This window comes from Apus apus, chromosome 11, assembly GCF_020740795.1.
Source record: "Apus apus isolate bApuApu2 chromosome 11, bApuApu2.pri.cur, whole genome shotgun sequence".
Lineage (NCBI taxonomy): Eukaryota > Metazoa > Chordata > Aves > Apodiformes > Apodidae > Apus > Apus apus.
The window spans coordinates 12,829,099-12,850,552 of NC_067292.1; the positions used below are offsets into that span (position 1 = coordinate 12,829,099).

The 21,454-nt window shown below is 39.4% G+C and overlaps 2 protein-coding genes across 5 annotated transcripts in view; both read right to left on the bottom strand.

Moving 5' to 3' along the window:
• Window positions 1-13,022, bottom strand: part of MYLK3 (myosin light chain kinase 3) — a 51,669-nt gene extending 38,647 nt beyond the window's left edge. Inside the window, exon 1 of one of the 2 annotated variants that reach the window (XM_051629506.1) lies at window positions 12,946-13,022. In XM_051629506.1, coding sequence (XP_051485466.1) covers window positions 12,946-12,960 — 15 coding nt within the window. In that variant the 5' untranslated portion in view covers window positions 12,961-13,022. Of the gene's footprint in view, window positions 1-5,381; window positions 5,455-12,945 lie in introns of those variants that run through there. The other variant, XM_051629505.1, reaches the window with a different exon arrangement.
• On the bottom strand, window positions 1,768-19,122 carry C11H16orf87 (chromosome 11 C16orf87 homolog). Of its 3 annotated transcripts, XR_007890586.1 has the most exons (6): window positions 18,904-19,120; window positions 14,894-14,990; window positions 12,946-13,128; window positions 7,122-7,243; window positions 5,382-5,513; window positions 1,768-4,968 (listed from the first exon to the last, which is right to left on the bottom strand). XR_007890586.1 is itself a non-coding variant. In XM_051629514.1 (5 exons), the coding sequence occupies exons 1-4, from the start codon at window positions 18,967-18,969 to the stop codon at window positions 7,125-7,127; spliced, it is 465 nt and encodes a 154-aa protein (XP_051485474.1). In that variant the 5' UTR covers window positions 18,970-19,120; the 3' UTR covers window positions 1,768-5,513; window positions 7,122-7,124. The 3 variants fall into 3 exon arrangements, 2 of the variants coding, with proteins under 2 accessions (XP_051485474.1, XP_051485475.1); XM_051629514.1 differs by having other exon boundaries at window positions 1,768-5,513; XM_051629515.1 differs by lacking the exon at window positions 7,122-7,243 and having other exon boundaries at window positions 1,768-5,513; window positions 18,904-19,122.
• Window positions 19,123-21,454: the final 2,332 nt, after the last annotated feature.

The window sequence follows — 21,454 nt, forward strand, 5'->3', positions numbered from 1 at the left end:
ACTCTTCATTTCCTAAAAATGCATTCACAATGCAGCCATTCAAAGTAGAATGGGTCCCCTCCACTTTTCCATTTGCTGTATTTTTATTTTTTATCTTTCTGCAGCTGGTAGTAGGGTTCTGTTAATTTTGTTTTCAAGTTCTTGTAACACATTAACAATGTAATAAAAGATTTTAAAAGACAAAACATTTTACGAGACATTTTCCCATTTACTGTTACCATCTCTCTCAAAATCAAAATCACTGAACAGTAAAAATTGTTACATTAGGTTTCCTTTTACAAACCCTGTACTCCTTTAACCTTTTTTTTTTTCCAGAACTACATTTAGATGCATACCCATGAGCTGTATGTAAACGTGAGCTTCACTGTTGCTAAGTAACATTGTGCCAGCAGATAGCACAGTAAGCAACATCATACAAGTGGCCAAGTTCATCATTTGGTCAGTGCCAAGAAACCTAAGCTTAATATTGTGGATGAGATGCGGATCTTTTTAACACTGGGATGAGCAAAAATGAAATACACACACTGAGATGTGATTAGACTAGACAGACTATTCTTCCATGTGCAGCTATAAGTATTTACCTAAATTACGTATTTCCATTCAGCCCACTATTCACTGCTTTGAGGTACTATTTTTAAAACATACCATCATTTTAAACATTTGGTTAAATAAAGTGTTAAAGTACTATCTTGCAAACCTTTAACCGGCTGTCAAGACCTGTCACTGTAAAAAAATCCTAAGGGTAAATTCTAATGTTCATCTTCAAATCTTGGAATGGATTTGTTCACTCAGTTTTGTACAAACTTCTTTCTTTTTTTAAGTTCTTAATTTAGTTTCTTCTTTGTAAACAGAGTTAAGAGGGAAAACTACAAGATCATGCTCTGAATCAGTACTCGGCCAAGATTCAACATAACGCAATGTCTTAGGTATCTCATCTTACTGTACTGTTTTCCACTCCTTGGAACTGCTGTCTTAAAAAAAGAGAGATCCTGTCATCTTGAGAAAGTAAAAGTAATCATTATCCTCCACTGTTTCAGAAAGCTCAATTAAGAGGCAATTACACCTTAACCCTCATCCTACAGTAACACAGGTTCCTTAGGGAATTTTTAAAATTAAGCCTTGCATTTTTAACTCCGTTCATTTGAGGTTACACATCAACATTCCAGTTTCAGTAAAGTCCTCCAGCTGACATTCTCATGCAAAGTAACAACTATTCTTTTCAAGAGTTTCTTACACTCGTGCCTTTCTCTGATTTCTGTCTTGTGTTCAAAACACAACCTGTACTGCCTTCAGGAAACACTGAGTGGGTTTCATAAGACAGATTTAATACCTAGCACACCTCTTATGCATGTTATGACAAAACTACATCTAAAGATTCATGAACTATTCTGTTAATAAACTGTATCCCTTTACTTAAATACAAGTGTCTTAATACATCAGAACTATTCTATTTGCCAAAAAAGTAAACACCATCAATAAACACTGCTTTCCAATACATTTCAGATTACAGTGCCAGTAAAATAGAGTTAGGACTCAGTATCATTTATTGATGTTACCGAAAACCGTAACTCCTGGTTCACTTGCTGTTCAGTGACCTTCAACGAAATGCTTTTGTGCTCTTGTTGAGGATCAGGACCTGAGGCCCAAACCACCTACACAGCAGACTCCAACCACACCTTGCATAGTAACGTGTGCTCGCACATCCAGGTACAAACACACACAAACACATTCTGCTCCACAACTTCTGCAAATAAGGCAACTCAGATCTCAAGCTGAAGATTTTTCTTTATTAGCAAGATACTTTCAATAAAATATTCAAAGACAAAACAAAACCCACCGAGACTTGGAAAATTGCCGGACTATTAAATGTTTGTGCTCCGGATATCTGGAACACTCACTATTCTTTACAGCATTTTACAGTCATCAACACTGCCCAGGATTCAAAATAGTATTTATTTCTTAACCCTTATGACAAAATTCAGTATTAAGTTATAATTGAAATAATGTATAGTAAGAGACCAGAGGAAGTACACTAACTTTTTTAACATGGAGTTCAGGTTCTACATACAAAGCTAAGCACCAAGAAAAGCAGGTTGTGGGAGGAAGATGAGGGAGGGGTACTTGACTTCTTCCCCAGGAACATGCTGCATGATGACACCAAATGATTCATGAGAATCACGTTTTGAGCTTGAAATTAAACAACTTCAGTGAAAGCAGGTTTACATTTTTTTTCTGGAGGAAAAAAAAAAAGATACCCAGGTGTATCCATTTCCAATGCCTTCTGCCTAACCAATTTCTTGTTTTTTACTCAGATTGCATACCCTACTCAACAGCTAGCAGCTACGAGCAGCCCCTTCTATAGAGCAGGAAAACACTACACTAAGTTACAGATACTTTCATTTACTGATGAATTCACAATATATAATGAAACCATGCAGTGTATTTCTGTAGTGTCTAATTAACCATAAGGCAGCAAAATTTGTATCTGATTAAGCGGTTTTTCTGTTGACATAACAAAAAAGGGTAAGGCCAACATCTGGGGAAAGAAACACCTTGAAATGCTACACTTCGATTTGCTAGAGGATATTTATCAGAATCCACAGTGAAATAAACAAGTAGGAAGCCTATAAGAAGACACTGATGACAGTGTGAATACTCTGAAGGATAACAACTCACCTGGAAGCGTTGGATAAACTTCTTAACATTTGCTCTGCTATATTTTTGTAATAAGCAACAAGTGAGGCACAAGAGGAACTCTATGGAGTACAACAGTTGGCACTGAGAACCCAACATCTGCTACAGGCAGATCTGATCCTGCAGACCAAGCACCCACTAACAGTTGAAGAGCACCTTCAATGTCAATTTTTTGTAAAAGCAATCTACTTCCTGCTACCCCCGAGGCCATTCCATGATGCAAACACAAGCACTGGAAGTAGGGACTATCACAAGATTCGCTTCAAACACACACTCCTAATGCAAACAAGAACATTTGCTTAGATGCACCTAAGAGATACAAAACGGGACACTAGCAACACCTGCACATGTAATATATTCAGAGGAAGCATGTTCTAGAGAACAGCAACTCAGAAAGGCTTTAACTAAACAGTGGCTTAAAACAGCTTTCTGGTTACACTGTTTAATCACAAGTTACCAATACCTTAAAGATTATCAGAATCTTAAAGAACAAAAGTCAAGCACCATATCCTGTTGGGCATCCTTGATAGTACAGTCCAAGATACTAGGAAGACAAAGTGCTGCTAGTAGCCTACATGAATCACTGTTCCACTCTAAAAAAGACCTAGAAAAACAAACATAAAAATAAGTTTAAAAGCACTAAGTAAAACCATCACAAAGACCTTGTTTAGGACATAACTGAAGCAAATATCTCATTTCTAGTCTCCCTCTCCACAAATCCTGCTGCCCAATCATGGGGTGATCATAATGTGGAAAGTATCCCCCAATACCTTGCCCCATTCTCAACCTTTTTTAATCATAACAGTTTTAGAGTGAAAATAACAGGAAAACTACAGATCTTCGTAAAATTTGCACAGAAAAAAGTTTACATATGCAGGAATTCCAGGGGAGGTGAAGAAGAGTTTCCTTAAACCATTTTGTTATTGAATTGCCAAAGTTCAGAGTTCTTTGATCTTGACAAATAATTAATTTCTGCCAGTTTTACAGCTCAAGAGCTAACATCTCACCCAATGAATGAAACCATCTATGTTCAGTGCAGAATGCCAGTAACATCCTTGAACAAGATTTTAAGCTCCCAAGTTCAATATGAGTGATGTGCTAATGAAAAATAACCTTTCAGTGTCCTTTTACAGAAAACTGAATACAATGGTCTTCCTAGTATCCATAGTAAGAATTCCTAAATCAGCAGTAACTATCTTTAGAATAAAGGCTGCCACCTAGTAGCAGAACACAGTAAATACAGAGAAATCGCAGGCTAGAATTTCAACTGTGAACTTGCTTGATGGTCTGACATGCAATTACACAGACACAAAAGACAAAAGCACAGCTCTTCAGAAAAAAAAGGGAAAAGAAGTGGCAGAAAGTCGAGCTTGCTAGATGGTGCTTTACAAACAGACTGATCTCTAGTACAATCTTAAACTATTCAGTTCATAACATTAAGTTTATCTAGTCAGGCAAGTCAACATGTAGAGGCAGTATAGAGGTGGAGCAATATTTTTGTGGGGGTGATATACTTGGTCTTATGTTAATTAAAAAAACCTGAAGCCTAATTCACTATTTCTGAAAGAACACTTCTTTTTATGTGCAAACCCTCATGCTAAAAAAATGTAGTAAAACAAATTCAGCCAGACTGAACCTTAACAACATTCAAAGGTAGGGCCTAAAAATCTTATACTGGAACTAGAGTTCCACGGAAGAAAGAAAACTGCATCAACAACTTCCTGAAGTGCTACACATTTGTTCTTGCTTCTTGGAAACTACAGTTTCCAGTTAAGTCAGAGCTGCAGAACACAGAATTTTACTCTCTCAACACTTAGTTATTACTGGCTTTATTTTAGCTTTGTAGACCAAGCTCCAATTTATTTTACAGCTACTATCTACAATTATTTGCCACAGTGTTTCATTGATCACCTCTAACACACAAAGAAAGACCTCTTGAGATACTTGTGCTGATGCCTACTTCATACAATGCAAATGCCTTCCAGTTCAATCACCAAATACGTCCCAAGAGATCTATGTCTAAGCAAACCACAGCCACAGAGTTACCAGATGCTGAAGTGTCATTTCTATATAGGAAAGAATGGTTTGTTTCTGGTTGGTGGGAAGAATAAGTCTGAACACTTGCTTTCTAAGATCCACTGGCAAAGCAGCAGTCTCTCCCTAGGATATTTTCAGGGCCACCTGCTTCCATCACAGCTTTCTCAAAGAAACTGGAAGCCAGCAGGAGAAGAAAAATAGCTTGACCACAAGTGGCAAAGAGCTGACAGCAGAGACCTGGGGAAGACAAAGAGAAGTACAGAACGGAACTCAGCAACTGTTTCAGGAGACTCCACCAATGAAGGATAAAAAACATTTTTCATTTTTGAGAGGTACGAAAGTATTTTTCAGTACTTATGGGAGAAGGCAGCAGTCTAAATGTAAAAGCCATAAGCTAAATTTTGTCACATTTAACAACATTGACTTCAGTCTTCTGAAGATCACTGTAATTCCATGTACAGGAGCAGAAAGAATTAAGTTACCTGTAGGAATGCAGGTTCGATTGCTGAATAGACTCCATCAGTAGTTCCCTTAGTCCCTTCTTAATACAGTAAATCTCATTCTAGCAACAGAATCGACACAAGCCTGATCATATCTTAGGTTTTCAAAACTACAACTTCCCTTTTGCCATTCTGATTTTAATAACTTACCATGCAAATATACGCTCTATCCTTAAGACTCATCTGTCCTTACTACTGGTATCCATGACAGGCTACAGCTCTGGAAAGCAGAGGTCTACATGATGTAGGGAAGTAGGTCTTGTGCTTGCAATTCCTCTTTTACTGGAATAAAGACAAATTTAGATTAGTGGTTTAAATGCATTTCCACACCCATCCCTCTCGCTCAGTGTTAAAAAGGACCCCAGTTAGTCCTTAGGAGTTAAGAACTAAAAATCACTTCCTGCTTCCGCTTACAAAGTTTTCATCTGATCAGTCCCTTGTGGCTTAACTCAAAACTATCACAGTTCCTTCCTTCAACCACTAACTAATAAATAGTATTTCATAGTCCAGCTTTACTAATAATTTCTGCTTCCAAACTGAGATCAGGTCTGTAGCAGAACCTCAGCAGGTGATTCACACTATTAAAGTAATGCAACACATGCAACAAAAGCATGAGCAATACTGAAGAACAACTGAGATATGTATTTCCCTTCTTAGAAACTCATGAATGAAAGCTGACAAAAAGCTAGTACGTCAGATTTTGTGAAGGTAATTGCCTCCTACACCTGCTTGATCAGGATTCTACAGGGCTTGAGCTTTTTTTTTTGTTAAGACAAAACCCCTCATGTATTTACTAATGGAAAAGTTTGGGGTCAAATTGCACCGTGTTATTGAATGATTCCCCCAAAGCTAAATCTGTCAAAACAGCTTATTTTTGCACACTCAGGTAAACTTGGGCTTTGGTATTTACAGTCAATCATTCAACAACAATACTGCTAACAATTTTTAAGGACACTTTCATAACAAACACAAAAAAGTGAAAGTAAAAGGAACTAACATATCCTCATCTTTTGGAAATACCATTAAGTAGATGCTGGCTGCAGATCTACATCTCTGATGCCTGCTTCTCTCCCAGTAAACCATGGGCCAAGAAATAGTATGGGAGAAGTACTTACCGTCTGGACAAGGGAGACACCAGCAAACAGTGGTTACAAAACAAGTGCTTAGCTCTCAAACTTTAGCAGTCTGCCCCCAAAATGTACATACGATTGTTTAAACAACAACTCTATGTAATGGGGAATAATTTTCTAGAGAGATTTCATCAACAATACCAAGCTGTCAAGCAGAATAGTACCCCAACAAGAAACCACTTTGATTTTCTTCCTATCAGAATTATACCACATCTATTAAAAAAAAAATGCAAATCTTAAAAGTCATCCCTAGGATGAATACCAGATTTGCAAGAGGACGAAACCAAACATACCCTAAGTTAGCACAAATGTACTTAATTCCCAGTTCAATAAAATATTGGAATATCAATTTATTAAAAAGTTACGTGAACTGTACATACGTAAACTGCAATATAGCTGAAAAATCTGAAATATATAATTTTAAAGGAAAATCATTTATTTCTGAAAATACTTAAAATATTGCATTTCTGGCAGCAAATTTAAAAGAAGTGCTCTGGAATGGGTGCAGTCTCTCTGTGCATTTGTCTAGCATGTGTCTTCAAGGTGTAAAACGTATCTGCTTTCTTATTTTTCATAGCTCAATCTTGTGAACACTTCCTTTCTGACTTGCAGAGACAGAATTCGATTCCCAAGAACAGCAGCAGAATTTTAACAGGAAATACTACGATCCTTGTTGGTGCAGACAACACACTTTGAGAGTCCACGACACCTTGGAAATATGCTAGCCATTCTGCATATAAATGCATCAGATTGTGCTTACAAGTTACAGAATAAGTCTTTGATTGATAATTTTTCTGTTTATTTCCGCCAAGGCCACTGAAAATACGAAGGCCTTTTCATCTGAAAGGTTAGCATACATGTCAACTTCTTTTTCTTGTTTCTCTGTAGAAGAAAAAAAAGTCACTATTAGAAGCTTTCTCCATTATCTGAAGTTAAGTAACACAGTAGTTAGTAAATTATGTGAAATGGAGTACTGGAATGGAAAATAAGTTCAACCAAATTCTTTCTCTCAATCCTTCCCCCCACAGGAAGAAGAAATGGAGGCACACAACAGTGCTAGAAAGAGTCAGATAATTAGTCATCCAGAAGCATGACTGAAATTCTTTTCTTCAATGGCAAAGAAAAAATGAGTCACTAACATTACATTGATTCCTAACACAAAAGAGTATTCAAAAGTTCATCCAGTTTTGGAGTGGGATATAAAGACCTCCCATCCTAGAAAACAAAGATATTTCATCATATCCTCATTAAACACAATATTTGTCCCTTTATTTACGTCTAAGTAACAAAAACACAAGAGTTTAATTACAATGTCCAGGACCAAAGAGCAGATACATGGCAGAAGTCAGGTTTCAAATTTGTCACCTTGAGCATTTCTGGACTTCCTATACTGCAGACTTCCTGTCTTATCCCAGATATTGAACAACACTAACACCTCAGTAAGAAACGGAAAGCCTCTGAATTCCCTCTGATGATGTTGGCTTCTTTCAAGGTTACAAATACACAACAACCACCCATCAAGAAGCTTCCATACTGCAGCACTCAAACATGCTAAACTACACTATAGTATATGACAAAACTAATAGAATACTACTTCAATAAATAGTACTTACTCCAGATCATGCCTATTTACATCCCATTTCAGTTAGTCACTGGCAGATCACAACTCACCAAGAAAAAAAAGGAACAGAAACAAACAAAACAAAAAAACACCCCAAACCCCAGCTTTTTCAGCAGAAGACCAAGCTTGTATACATCTAGAGCTTTAAGGTTAGTGTCTAGCTGTGGAGCTCCATCTCTAATTCAGATTTCATGGTAACCTGGACTATACAGCACTCACCTGACAAAGCCCTGTGTCTCATGAACACACAGACACACATATGCACACTTTCTGACCACAGCAAGCTCTGGCAGACTGCTCTAAGACACCTGAATCAGCAATGGACAGGTGAAAGAACATGCAGCATTGGAAAGTAACGGAAAGCACCATGGGGAAAAAAGACAGCAGCACTGCATATCTCCCTGTACTCACATGGTCATTCCTTCAATCGGTCCAGATACCGAACGTTTTTAGATTTGGCTTCACAGCTGATTTACCACTGTGTTCTGATTTCAATACTGATAGAGAAACACAACAACAAAACCCTCTTGACCTAAAGATTTCTAGATGACTTAAATCACACATAAGCTGACCCTTCCCTGCAAGCAAAATGGCTAAGTGAGAAGCCTGGACGCACAAACATGCACCAGTTTTAAGTCTGAAAACATTAAACTTGTCTAAGCAAAGTAAAGCAAATCAAAGCATGTTTGATATTTGAAATGTAAAATATTTCTGCTTGTTTCCTGGCTACGCAAGACAGTATATTCTTATGTACTGAGTTTGAAATGAAAGCCCTGTAGTTTAAGACAAATCAGTTTCTGTGTGTACACCCAGTCTTGGTTGCTTCACTTCCTCCCTCCCACCATTTACAAATGAACAATGCTGGGAGCTGTTCTGAGAACAGACACTACGCACACTGGTTATTCCACATTAACGTTTTCTATTTTCATATCTAAACCCCTTCCCTTTCTTCACATTTCCTGCCACCATTTGACTATGTCAACACCCAGCAAAATTAGCTGTTAACAGATACTGGACTTTTTAGAAACAAATAAAAAGAAACACCACAAAAGAAAAGAAAAAAAAAAACACAAAAAACCTCACCAAAAAACCAAAACCAATACCAAAAAAAAACACACCAAAAAACCCCACCACTTTCACAAGTTTCCCTTCCCCCTCATCCTCCCAAAGTACTGGCTTGTTCTGAAAAAAATTAGCTTTAAAGAACTGAAATCTTGGTATCAAACAGTATGAGGGACTAAGACAGGTTTGGAAGCTTTATGCATTCTTAAACACAATCCCAGTTCTCATCAGTAACTAGCAAAGAACCTGCACCTGCCCAACATTTTATTATGTGCTACTCAAAGGATACCATGGTTTCCACTGACACTATTAAAACTTGCCACTTCAGTCTAATCTGAAAGCAGTTTTGACTCACTTCTCTATTATTAGCAAAAGACTGTCTTACAAAATCACAATGCTATTTCTGTAAGACGTTAATGTTGATATACAACTAAGAAGCTATTTAGGTGAAAATATTCAGTCTTTCTGCAGCATGTCTCTCACATCCCCAGATCTACTGCACCCCACTAGACCATCAGCCCTTAAAATTGTCACTTGTGCATTAGTCAAATACGGACCTTCCCCCTAAAATTTTGTACAAATTCAAAATGCAAAGTTCTGAGATTCATTATCCAAAATAGTAAAGGACTTCAAGTGTGCTTACTGGGCAAGGAGATGTATGAGTAATATGGTCACAAATTACTGTAAAAGGAAAACCGAGCTCAAGTTTTATCAGGGTACTGAAATTTTATACAGGGTACTGTATCTGTATAAAGCTTTTCAAGCATCAAGCATGCTTAGTAAGACTCTAGGCCACTCTTATTGAGCCTCACTTCATGGTAACCTCCTTCAGCAGCAGAATAATCAATACCACTTCCTCCACCTTAAAAGGTGGGATTTTTTTGTTTGTTCAATATAATCAACGTTGTTACCTAGATAACAAAGCAGCCTGGCAACCTGCCTAGCTGTGTACCACAGTTCCACACAGTAAAATAAACATACCACCACAAAAACAATCAGAATAATGTATTTTCAAAATATATTATAGCATTTCTGACAAAGAAAATATGTGACAATTTTGACAAGACAAGCCTACAGTGAGAAGCTCCTATTTTCCAGGGTTATCACATGGCTCTGAAACACGTGACAGGAATATTCTCTGGGTCCCAGCACTATCATATCCCCTCAATCCACATCAGCTTCCTCCCTCCTCCATTCCTTCTTATTGAATCTGCAGGAAAAATAGCTTATTTTTAAAAGCCCTTTTGCTTCTCCTATTCTTAATTGCTGCTGAATCCTGCAGCAATTTGCTGTAATGTGAACCAGTCACAAAGGACACAAAAGAACTAGTCAAAGCCACAGCCATAACTGGGAACAAGCACGCTGTGTATGAAAAGAGCATGACAAGCAAGGACACAAAAATACAGATGTCATGGCTGTCTTCGAAAAGAAAATTTTCACAGCTGGGTGGTCTTCAAATAGACAGACTACCTTGCATGTCCTTTTTTTTAATCTAAAAATGTATTAGGCATTGCAGAAGCTTAAGAGGCACCAAGTATTTAAGAGCTGGCAAGCAGCGGCGGCCTCTTTTCAAGTCTTTTGAGGGAAAGAACAGCACAAATTCTAGCGACAAGTAACGTGTACTCAAAATATCCTAGAAATATATAATAGGCAAGGAAATAATACACTCAAAGTCTAACACTAAGCTAATGTCTTAGAGCTGACTTTCAACACTACGCAGACTGGGACAAGGACTAGCAATGACTCACACCAAAATTGCCTTAAGTGGAGTAGAAGAACCGAATTGTTTAATATGCTTTTAGGAAAACAGCACTGTCAGGGTGCAGGTTAAGTAAAGGAAGTATATTTCTAAAATTCTCCACTACTTACTCCACATGTAGCAGTTAGGCAAATTTTATAAGCCACTTGAAAAGGAAGAAGTCAGCGTTAACTTGTTTTACAGCAATTACTTACAAAATTATGGGTTATCTGCTGAAATTATTTTGATAGTCCTGACAACAATATACATGACCATTTTTTTTTAATCTGCCCTATAATCACCACAGTGGTCTACACACATTACAGTCTGACATAACCAGAATTAAATCAGAATCAAGAAAATACCCTAAACTCACTTATTCCTAACCAATAAGGTGTGCTGTACTGGTGAGGAACAAAGACAACTACCAATGGGTGTGAACCCAAGCTCTGCACCAGCTCTGCAAAAGCTGAGGAAGAAATAGTAGCAGCAATTAAACAACAGCAACATGTAAAGGGAATGATGGGGCAAGACAACAAAGGCAATTTTCTCAAATGAGATTCAGCTTTAAAAAACCACACCAGCAAACACCAAGAAAACACACCACATAGGCACTATTATGCAAAGGTCTCACTAAATCCGTGTTTCTGGTTTTCTACCTCAGAGCACTGTCTTATTGACACACTTGGGAGTAGGCAGCAAGAGGTTAAAAACATCCAGCCTTGTTTTGGATAGGAAAACATTTCCTCTAAATATCCCCTCATGCTTTCAAATTCTTCCTTTTCAAAGCCTACAAAACTTACATTAAGAGAACGGGTATTTTATTTTGATTGCTTAGACTGCTTCCCCTTTTTCAGGGAATGGGAAAGCTTGCAGGAACTATCAAATGAAAGCTGTGTGAACTAGACTGGCAGCAAAATGCCTAGAAATTATCCTATAGGTGCTAGATACAAGCCTAGCTTGGATCAATAACACATGGGAAGCTTTGTGTTCTGTGAAGCTACATGCAATAATAAGCCACATGCAATAGTGATCAGCTATTACAACCTACTATAGGAAAGCAAATGCCATCCAGAAAACAAAGTAGAAATCAAATTTCATCTCCTCTTTCCACAGCCAAAGCACAAAATCAACAAAATGCCAATTTATATTGTTTTTTATAAGAAAAAAACTTTAAGAACATTTAAACAGCAGAGATAATAAAACTGGCTTGGAAAAGTTAGAAGTTAAAGAAAGTCACTTTGAAATGTGGATTAACATCCATTTTTGTTAATAAATAAGGTGGCAGGGGAAAAAAACAATTACATTTCTGACTTATGCTGAGGTACGCTTGATGGTTTCACTACTTAAGATCAAGATCTCCTGAATATTTATATGAAGTCTTGTTCTTCCCCTCCTACCTGCCTTCCAGACCTTTAAATTCTATGCTGAATTTTTTATTAATTATTCAGGCCTACAATTAGTACCTCCAAAACCATAGATAGCAAACGTAGTGTCAAGAAGCTCATAATAAAAAAGGAATCCTAAGTGACAGTAATATATTTTACAGGCTCAAAAACTCTTTTGCGCCTGTAACAGTCTCTTCATTGTATAAAATTTAAGAACAGCAAGTCATCAAGGAACCTTAATAAAGAAGGAGGCTTTCCCTCCTCTAGCAAATTATTCTGTAGAAACTTGGGACAAAAATTCAGGACATAGTCGTGACTCAAGGCGTCCTTTTTACTTTGGCACTCCAAAAAGTTTCAAGGAACTTTTTAAGCAACCCAATCATTCTAATCATTCTGATATAACAGGCATCATTATACTGTTTGTCCTTGTGATAAAGAGCCATGGTACCATAAAAAAAAAAAAAAAAAAAAAACAAACCACAAAACCCAGAACACAACAAAAATCCTACTAAGCACTACAACATATGTCTTGAAACTTGATCTCATGGCTAAAAAGACAGACGTAGTTCTTTGTAGTTAGTTGCAATCAGACACTGAAATACAAAACCAGAGGTCTCTTACAGATGTGAAACAGTCCCTTCCCTGTATAACATTATCAGGTGTTGGCTTACCTGGGCTAGTTACATAAACAGTTGGAATTATAAAGACTATTGATTTTAAAAAAATCTTCATACAAAATGAAAACCCAATTAACAGATCTCTGCAGTTCTCATACCTCTTTCTTCCTCATGCTTTTTGGCTGAGGCACTCTTAGGTCTTCCTCTTCCTCTTCTGCTGTGATCTGAATGGCTGTTAGACCTGGACCTTTTTCGGTTTTCTAAGTCTTTATTTACTGCAGAATTTATCTTCTCTCGCTTAACTCTTTCTGTCCTTCTCCTCTTGGCCTCACTCTTGTTTTCTGTGCAAATGAACAAAGAAGGTATGATCTAGGGTTGTTTTCATCTTGGTTCTTCATTTATTCTTAGTGCTTACCCCAATCACCTTATTTCTTTAAATCTCTCCGCAGAAGCCGTTAGATGTGTCTATACCTTTACAGAACAATTACATCTGCACAAAATCCATTCAGAAACCACAGTGTCAGATCCAGAATATTGACGCTTGACTTCTTGATTACAAGGATCAAGCCTTTAATCACTTCAAATGCATTCTGCAACACAAGATACTTGCTAGTACACAAAACGTTGTTTCCCATAAGATGGGAAAAAACCTGTACAGATCAGTCATCAAGACAGCTCATTGCATGTTGCCACTAGCCAAAAAAAGTAGTTTATTATACAGACAGGCAGCAAAGTACCTAATCTTCTTTCAACACTAACAATTAAATCATTCCCACTGCTCACACAAGTCAAGCCTACAACGCTGTCAGCAAATACCACATTACATAGCATACATGTCCCACCAAATCTAGACTAAGACAAGGCCTCATAATACTTGATGCTGAACAGGTGTATTGTTTTCCTACACACAAGTAAAAAAAAAAAGAGTATTTACACGAGTTTCTAAGTTAAGAATGGATTAGCAAGCTCAGGTACTGAAAACTACTAGTAGAGTCCACACTTTATATACTATTCAGACAGACTCAGGACACGTTTACAAGGCTGCAGCATCATTCTGCAGCAGATATATTGTTGAAAATATTAGAAAAATGTTTTCTGAAAGAAGTTGTGGCTATCTTACGAGCATAATACAAACACACATGGTCTCCCACTTGCTCTACCAGATGACACCTTTCAGCTTCATTCAGTACCTACTTCATCAACTTCCAAATAAAACAACAAGGGAGGGGGAAGAAAAATTGGCCAACACTTCCAAACAGTACCACAGACATGGCTTAACTTCCTCCACCTTGAAACTTCAGTTATCTAGCATCATGTCATGTAATTCCTACAAGCTGGTAAACTACAAGTATCCTTGAAAATAGTGACAAAATATCAAATATTTTGTTTCCATTTTGTAGGCCTGGTAGATAATTTTTAAAAGTAGACATGATATATGAGATGATTTTTTTTTAAATGCCTTCCCCGACAGCTGCTTGCTCTGACTAATTCCTACTAGGGCTGAAGGAAGTGATAAAAATTAACACAAGGAGAATGTTAATCATCCTAGAATCCTCGTTCTACAGAGTTCTTACTGTACCCATCAACAACAAAAGACAAGTTATACAAAGGCACACTATTTTTTAATTTAACCATGCAGAGAGACACAAGACCCAGCTAATTTTGGATTAAACATACAACCAACTTCATAGAGTGGTATTCAGGTGTTCTTCAAATAAATCTTTCCTTTCAGAAGAGCCACACCCAATCAGCACGTATTCTGAAATCTGAGCCCTTTGGGACCTCTAGACATTTAGCTTCAAAATAGGATTAACAGAAAGCTTTCTGCAAGTAGTTATTTTGCATAGTGACTAACATGTGCACCTAGAATATACAAAGAATAAATGCTGACACCACAAGTACAAAGGAAGTAGGACTGAAAACACCAGCTTCCCCTGGGAAAAATTAAAAGAAAAATTAACATATTAAAAGGATGCCATGCACAAATTCAAGGGAAAGTAAACTAACAATTGTCAGTATGAGCAGAGAAGTAAAATACTCTATCCTTTGCCTCCAAGAAATATAAGGAAAACTGTTGACCCCTTCTCCCATCTCTGTAAGCATTACCTGTGATGGGTGGTGATCTCTCAGCACGTTTAGCATGCAAGAGTTTTCGACTAATAAATATGTAGCCGCAGGGACATGATTTACATGCAACAGGAACCTGGGAAAACAAAAGACAAGTACTTCAGTTCATTTCAAATTAAGGCTAAATTCCTGTCCAATCCAGAAAACAACGTTGCATCTTCTCCTCAGAGATCTCTCTTCAAATTCCACCCATGCTGCAAACTATGGCTTGTACTGTTACACAATTGTATTTAAACATAGTAAAAACAGGTTCTGCTGTGAACCACCCACCAAGCCTTTTCTTTTTATGCAGTTGTTAGAAATCAAGCTTGAAACATACAGCTGTTGTGGCTACTTTACACTGTAAGCCCTTTTCACCAGACTGCCATGAAGGCAGTGAGGAAAAGCGGAGGAGAGCACTAAACAAGGGTGAATTAGAATAGAAATGTGATTTCTCTTCAGAACTCTCAAATATCCACAGTGAAATCAGTCAGACATTGCCAGTTCTGCTCCTATCATTTACTTTAAAAAAATACTAAAGAACAAGGCGTTAAAACTGTCTATACACTCTGAATGCATTTACTTTCAGAAGCATTTGAAGGCAACTCCTTTTGAGAGCTGAGGCAGCTTTCAGCAGGAGGCACAACAGAGCCCGAACAGAGGCATTTGTACCACACTCTACAACACCGCTGTAGACAAGGCAGGGTGGTTATAGCAGGACCTAGGCAATACAAAGTGCAAATAACCTACCACAGCTAGTTAAAAAGTTGACTGCAGGCTCAAGAGTTTGGGAGACTGTAACAAGGCTTCTCCTGACCAGCCAAGCTGTCAGGAGCACTACATTCCCCTAACAGAAGACAATTCAAAACAAGGTAAGAAATATCTAGAAATGCCACACATAAAAAATGACAAATCTTACTCTGAGCAATTAAAAAGTCATGTGGATAAATTACAAACCCCATTACCTTAACTTAAAGACAAGATCTTCCAAGATCTTTTAAAGTAGTAAGGAACAGACCATATTGCTTTGATTAGGTCTGAGACTGAAAACAGAAATCAGAGCAAGTTTAAACAGAGACAAAGAAGAGATTTACATACAAAGTCAAGTCATGTTGAAGCATGACAGTGAGGAAATAAAGCAGGAGGTATTTCTCAAATATAATTCTTTAAGACAGGTCTCTTCAAGTTTGCCAATGTCCACTGCAGCAAACAGGAGTACAGAATCATGCCTGCCTGGTCAGTTTTACTGGGCATACAGAAGAAGCAAGTTCCAATAACCTACTGGCTGGGAAAATAACCTGCCAAATCAGTACATTAATTTTTAAAGGGGAACTTAAAGGCTACTTAGAATAAACAAATTATTTTGCCTTCTGTAGCATGTCTTAAATCTTGTACTTCAACCTATGAACAGCTTACAGATAGACATTTGATACAGGTTTTATCTAACTAGACTTTTTATTTCCCTTTACAGATAATGACATAACAAAAACAATTCTAATCAAGGTTTATTCAATCTTGAAGCTCAGAACTGAGCAGACTTGTGTATATGCTTATGCCCTGTTCATAAGTCAGTACTAAACACCACAATCCAGCAGATAGTTTGTCTGAATTATTAAGGTGAAGTAGGAGTTCCATTTAAGCTCATTTTTGAACACCTGGGTCTCTCCAATAATTACATTTCAGCTCAGCCTAAAAAAAAATATGGAAAAAACCACACAAGGGGATTGGAGCAGACCCAATATTTTTCAAATAATTCAGCTGCATTTAATAGAACAGTATCTTTTTCATGTTACAGCTTTGGCATGTAGGTGTGTCTCATTTGGGAGGGTTGAGGTGGGAAGCAGCTTATTCACTGAAAGATACCAGTTATCCTTTGAAGACCTATGCTGATAACATCCTGTAACATGATTATTACAGCAACATAGTTCTACAAACACTATTTTACTGTTTAATATTTTCCTAATCAAAAATAAACTGAGTTTCTCATACAAGAAAGTTCACCTGAAGCTAAATTAAGAACATATAATTATTTCTTCTGATTGATTGCAAGTGCTTCAGGCTTTCTAGTTTAATGAGGCCACACTTTGGTTGCGAAAATATCAAAACCTCCTTTTTTTAATCTTAAATGAGTCCAAATGGCAATTACATCTCATTAAATTACAGCAGAAATTTTAAACGCCTAAGAAGTGTTACTCAATATTGTGCTCCAATATTTGTGGCTGGCTGAATATTTCCATGCATGCCACTTCTAGCAAAGAAAGCTTATGGAAGAATTTAAGAAATGCTAGGACAGGACACAATCACTTAGGAGTCACACAAGAGCTTCCCGACACTCTGCAAAGGGATGACTTGTACAGTAGGTTTTAGTTTCTTATCCTCTCAGACATTTGGCACAAGGTTCTGCTATGAGCAATGCTTGTGCTGGAGCAGGGCAAATATGCACATTAATTCCATGCCAGCCAAAGAAAAGTTGCTAACAGAAAATCCACATTGATGTATGCATATCATCTGCTTTAAAGTGCAAAACTAAGGGAAAGTTTCAGCATCAGCTTAAAAAGCTTGACAGCACTATATTTAAAAAAAAAAAAAAGAAATAAAGAAAAAAACACCACCACTCCTATATTTAACTTCTCACTCAAATTAATTAGTCCTTTCAGCAACTGAATTTGGCACACCATTTCTTCTCAGCAATAGCACTTCTGTGACGTGCTTAACATGTGAGCATTTGCAGTCGTTCATCTATTGCTTAAAACACAAAAGGATGTCCTCCCTACAGCTTAACATTCCAAACTGTTCCAGGAAACACTATAAAAACCCTACGTCAGAACAAATGACATTACTCTTTCAACCTTTACAAGAAAAAGAGGAAGTATGGAAAAATGGCATGCGATTTTCTTTTTTTTTTTTAGGTATAGCTAAAATAGCATATCCCATTGAAGTTTCAGGATCAAATAACAGAAACACGTTTCCCAGGACTGCATGTAAAAGCCTCTCCCCCCTACCCTGAGCCCCAGACGCTTTCTGCAATGCTGTGCTATTGTTCAGCCGAGGAGCGCTGCTGGAACAAACTGGCCTATTTTTAATAACAACATCATTACCGGTAAAAACCTCAGCTGAAGACAAGCTTGTGATATAGTAACAGTTCGAGTCAGCTGCTGTTCATGTTTAAGTATAAATAACTCCATTTTGTACACATCAAGAAACTGCAGCGAGACATAAACAGTTCACGTACACACTGGGTTACACGGCAGAAACTGCAGCCAAGGTCTGAATTTTGTTGTTCCTTAACTCCTCCATGAGAAAACACCGCTGAACGCTCTCCCGACTAGCCCCAGGCACATCAGCCATCCAAAGGACAAACTGGATTGTATAAATTACGAAGTTAATGATCTTTTTTATAAATCTTTACTAAACAAGACGAAGCACATAACCAAGCGATTCCAAACGTCGCTTCAGCAGAACGCGACTTTCACAGCGCTGCAAGAGGAACCGGGTATTTCACCCACATACCGAGCAGAGCCTGCGAAGGCACAGACTATTTACTTCATATGAACACCGCTCCGCAGAGCCACGGGGGCAATTTTTCCTCTCGCCGCCCCCCCCTCCCCAAAACCCAAGCAGCTCACTCGCCCGCTTCGCGCCCCCGCTGCTCCAGACGCGCGGTGTGTGACGGCGGCCACCGCGAAGCAGCTACAGCTCCGCACCGCGCGGAGAGCCAACAGGAAGCCGAGGCCGTGCGGCTGAGGACGGACCCCGCCGCCGCCAGAGACCGAAGCCCACCTCCCCCAGGCCCGCTCCCTCGACCCAGAGCCCCAGCCGCAGCAGCACCTGTCCCCGCCGCAGCTCACCCCGCCGGCCTGTCAGGGCCGAGCAGCCCCCAGAGCGGGGCGGGCTCCGAGCCCCGCGCCGGCTCGGGCAGAGGGGCCGGCGCCCCTCCCGCTCACGGAGGGGCAGCTTGAGCCCCGCAACCACTCATACCCCTTCCCCGGCGGGGAGGGCAGACGCTTCACCTGCTGGTCGCACTCCGGGCAGGACTTGGTGGCCATCTTCACTTTCTTGGCCCTGCTCGAGGACATGCTCGCTGCTGCTGCTGCCGCCACCGCCAGCACAGCCGGAGCGCCGGCCGCGCCGCCCCGCCCCGCGGTAGGCAGGGAGGACGGGAGAAGAGGGCAGGGGCGCGGCACAGCCGGCGGGAACCTCCCCAGGCCCGGAGAGCCGGCCCGCTCGCCCGCCCGCCCCCGGCGCGGCCTCCGACAAAGCAGCCGCTCCCCGGCGCGGCGGGAGAGGCCCCGCCCACCCCTCAGCCGGCGCGGGGCTCCCATTGGCTGCGCGCCTCGCGCCGCCGGGCCGCGCGCGGGAGCGGGGCGGGGCCGCGCAACGGCCGCGCTGCAGGGGGGGGGGGCGGCCCGGGCGGGAGGCGGGAACGCGGCGGCGAAGGGAGAGCGGGGGGTGCGGGGAGAGCGCGGGGTGCTGCCCGGTTTTCTCGGCAATCCCGGAAAACAGGCTGAACTTGATGGGAAGGACCATCGCCCGCTGTTCCTTCACCTCTGTTTCTCCCTGGTTCAAGCGTCAGGGTATTCAGTCAGGCCTCCAGAAGTGGCCCATTTCGCGTTCTTACATTAGTGTGTTAATTTTCCTGTCACCCCCACCTAAAAATATGAATAGGATAACGTGAACTTCCTACACCCTTGTGCTTCTTCTAAAATACATTTTTAAAGGAACACAGCAGCTGAACATGCTAATTTCAACTCCAAAATGGTTTCAGGACAGATCTCTTAGACTGAGACGTCAGTACGCACAAGAACCGTATTCCTGCAAAATGTTTAACCTGAATAACTTACCTCTGGAGTAAAAAAAAAAATAAAATTGAAAGGTGGTAATGACAGTACTGCTATTAACAGGCATTTGGGTGGTTCTTTCTTGTGGGGGTTTTTTTCTTGTACTATAAAACATCTACGGAAGAAAATTGCAGCAAAGTCTACACAGAAAATTCTTCTAAAAGATTACTGTTCCAAATAGCCTGAAGTGCAGCTGCCAGCAGATATTAAAGAACTGTACTGGAACTGTAATGCTTTCACATGGGCAGCCATGAGTGCATCTGTGAGGCTGGCTCTGGGCCAAATATAACTTAATTTTTATTTTAAGTTTGTAGTTTAGTCTTGCAGTCAGTTTGCTGCTACATATTGAGAAAAAGCACTGGAGGAGAGACAGTTTTAAGGAGTCTTTTGTCTGTATTTCAGGGAAGTTAAGCTAAAAACAGTTTGGAGGAAACTTTTTAAAGTTACTTGTACAACTATTTAAATGTTGCTGCTGTCTACTAACTCATTGTTGAGGTACTTTGATGCATTTGGTCAGTTCTCAGTGAACAGGAATCTAGAGAATTTATTCATCTGCCAGAACAGCCCAAATAATTTTTCACTGCCAGGAAAATTAAAAAGAAACTTGTCCCTTAAGGCAGAAAAGACTAGCACTTGTCATAGTTTCTCATGGAATAAAACTCTCTACAAATGAAGGCCCAGTGCTCCTATCTCCCTCTGGCTTGTTGACCTTTCATGCAGATCAGGTAGATCATGGTATCCTAGTTGCCAGGTAATCTCATCTGGAGTCTCACTAGTGCTTGATTTATTCAACTTAATTGTTGAGGCTAATTTATTACAGGTTCTGTTTATACTGAAAATGGAATTCCAGATTCATAAAAGACCACACATGCTCTAGATAAACAGTATGTTTTTATTACAGATTTCTAAGTGACATGATTGCTGTGCATACCTTAAATACAAGCTGTAAAGACTGAAACATCTTCTGAAAGGCCACATAAAATAGCAAATACGTGTATCTGCACTGAGGAAATTCTGACCACTCAGAAGATAACACAGGAAAGTTGTGATATAACAAACAACAGTAAAGACTTACGTCCTCACCTTAATAACTGGAAATGTGGTTCCTCTAATTAAGCTTGATGGTTAATCTTCTCCTGTGACAAAGCCCATGGGTGGCAATCTTAGGATAAACTTTTCCTTTTCTAAATTTTAAAAACAAATCTCTTTCACTACATAATAACCATCATCATCTCAGAGTAGATTTCTCACATTTAGGGTTTGAAGTGGGAGGCTGCAGTTCTGGTTCCAAGTACGATCACTCCAAGTAATTTACTATCTTCTCTTGTTGACATCTCTATGATTATCAGAGACAGATCTCCAATGAAAGCTCCTGGATCAAACAGAATAACAAAACTCTGGACTATGCTATTTTGCACATGCAAATTGAGCAAATGCAAGGGTTTTAATTGTTTTTAATCTGTTTAGGCTTCACTTTTCTCACCTGGCCCAGGTGAAGATCTTCCCACCCTTCCTTTAGCAGTCACCCTGAGCAGGGCGAGGCTATCTCAAAGCATCCTAGTGGTGAGGGGCATACCTTGTCATGGACAGACTGCATGAAGACAGCCCCTAAATGAAGATTATGATCTGTATTTGTACAAAATACTGTCCTTCTCATTGTACTTCTCACTGTACTTGATTTCATAAATTATCACATAAATATGTCATGTATTCACTAATACAC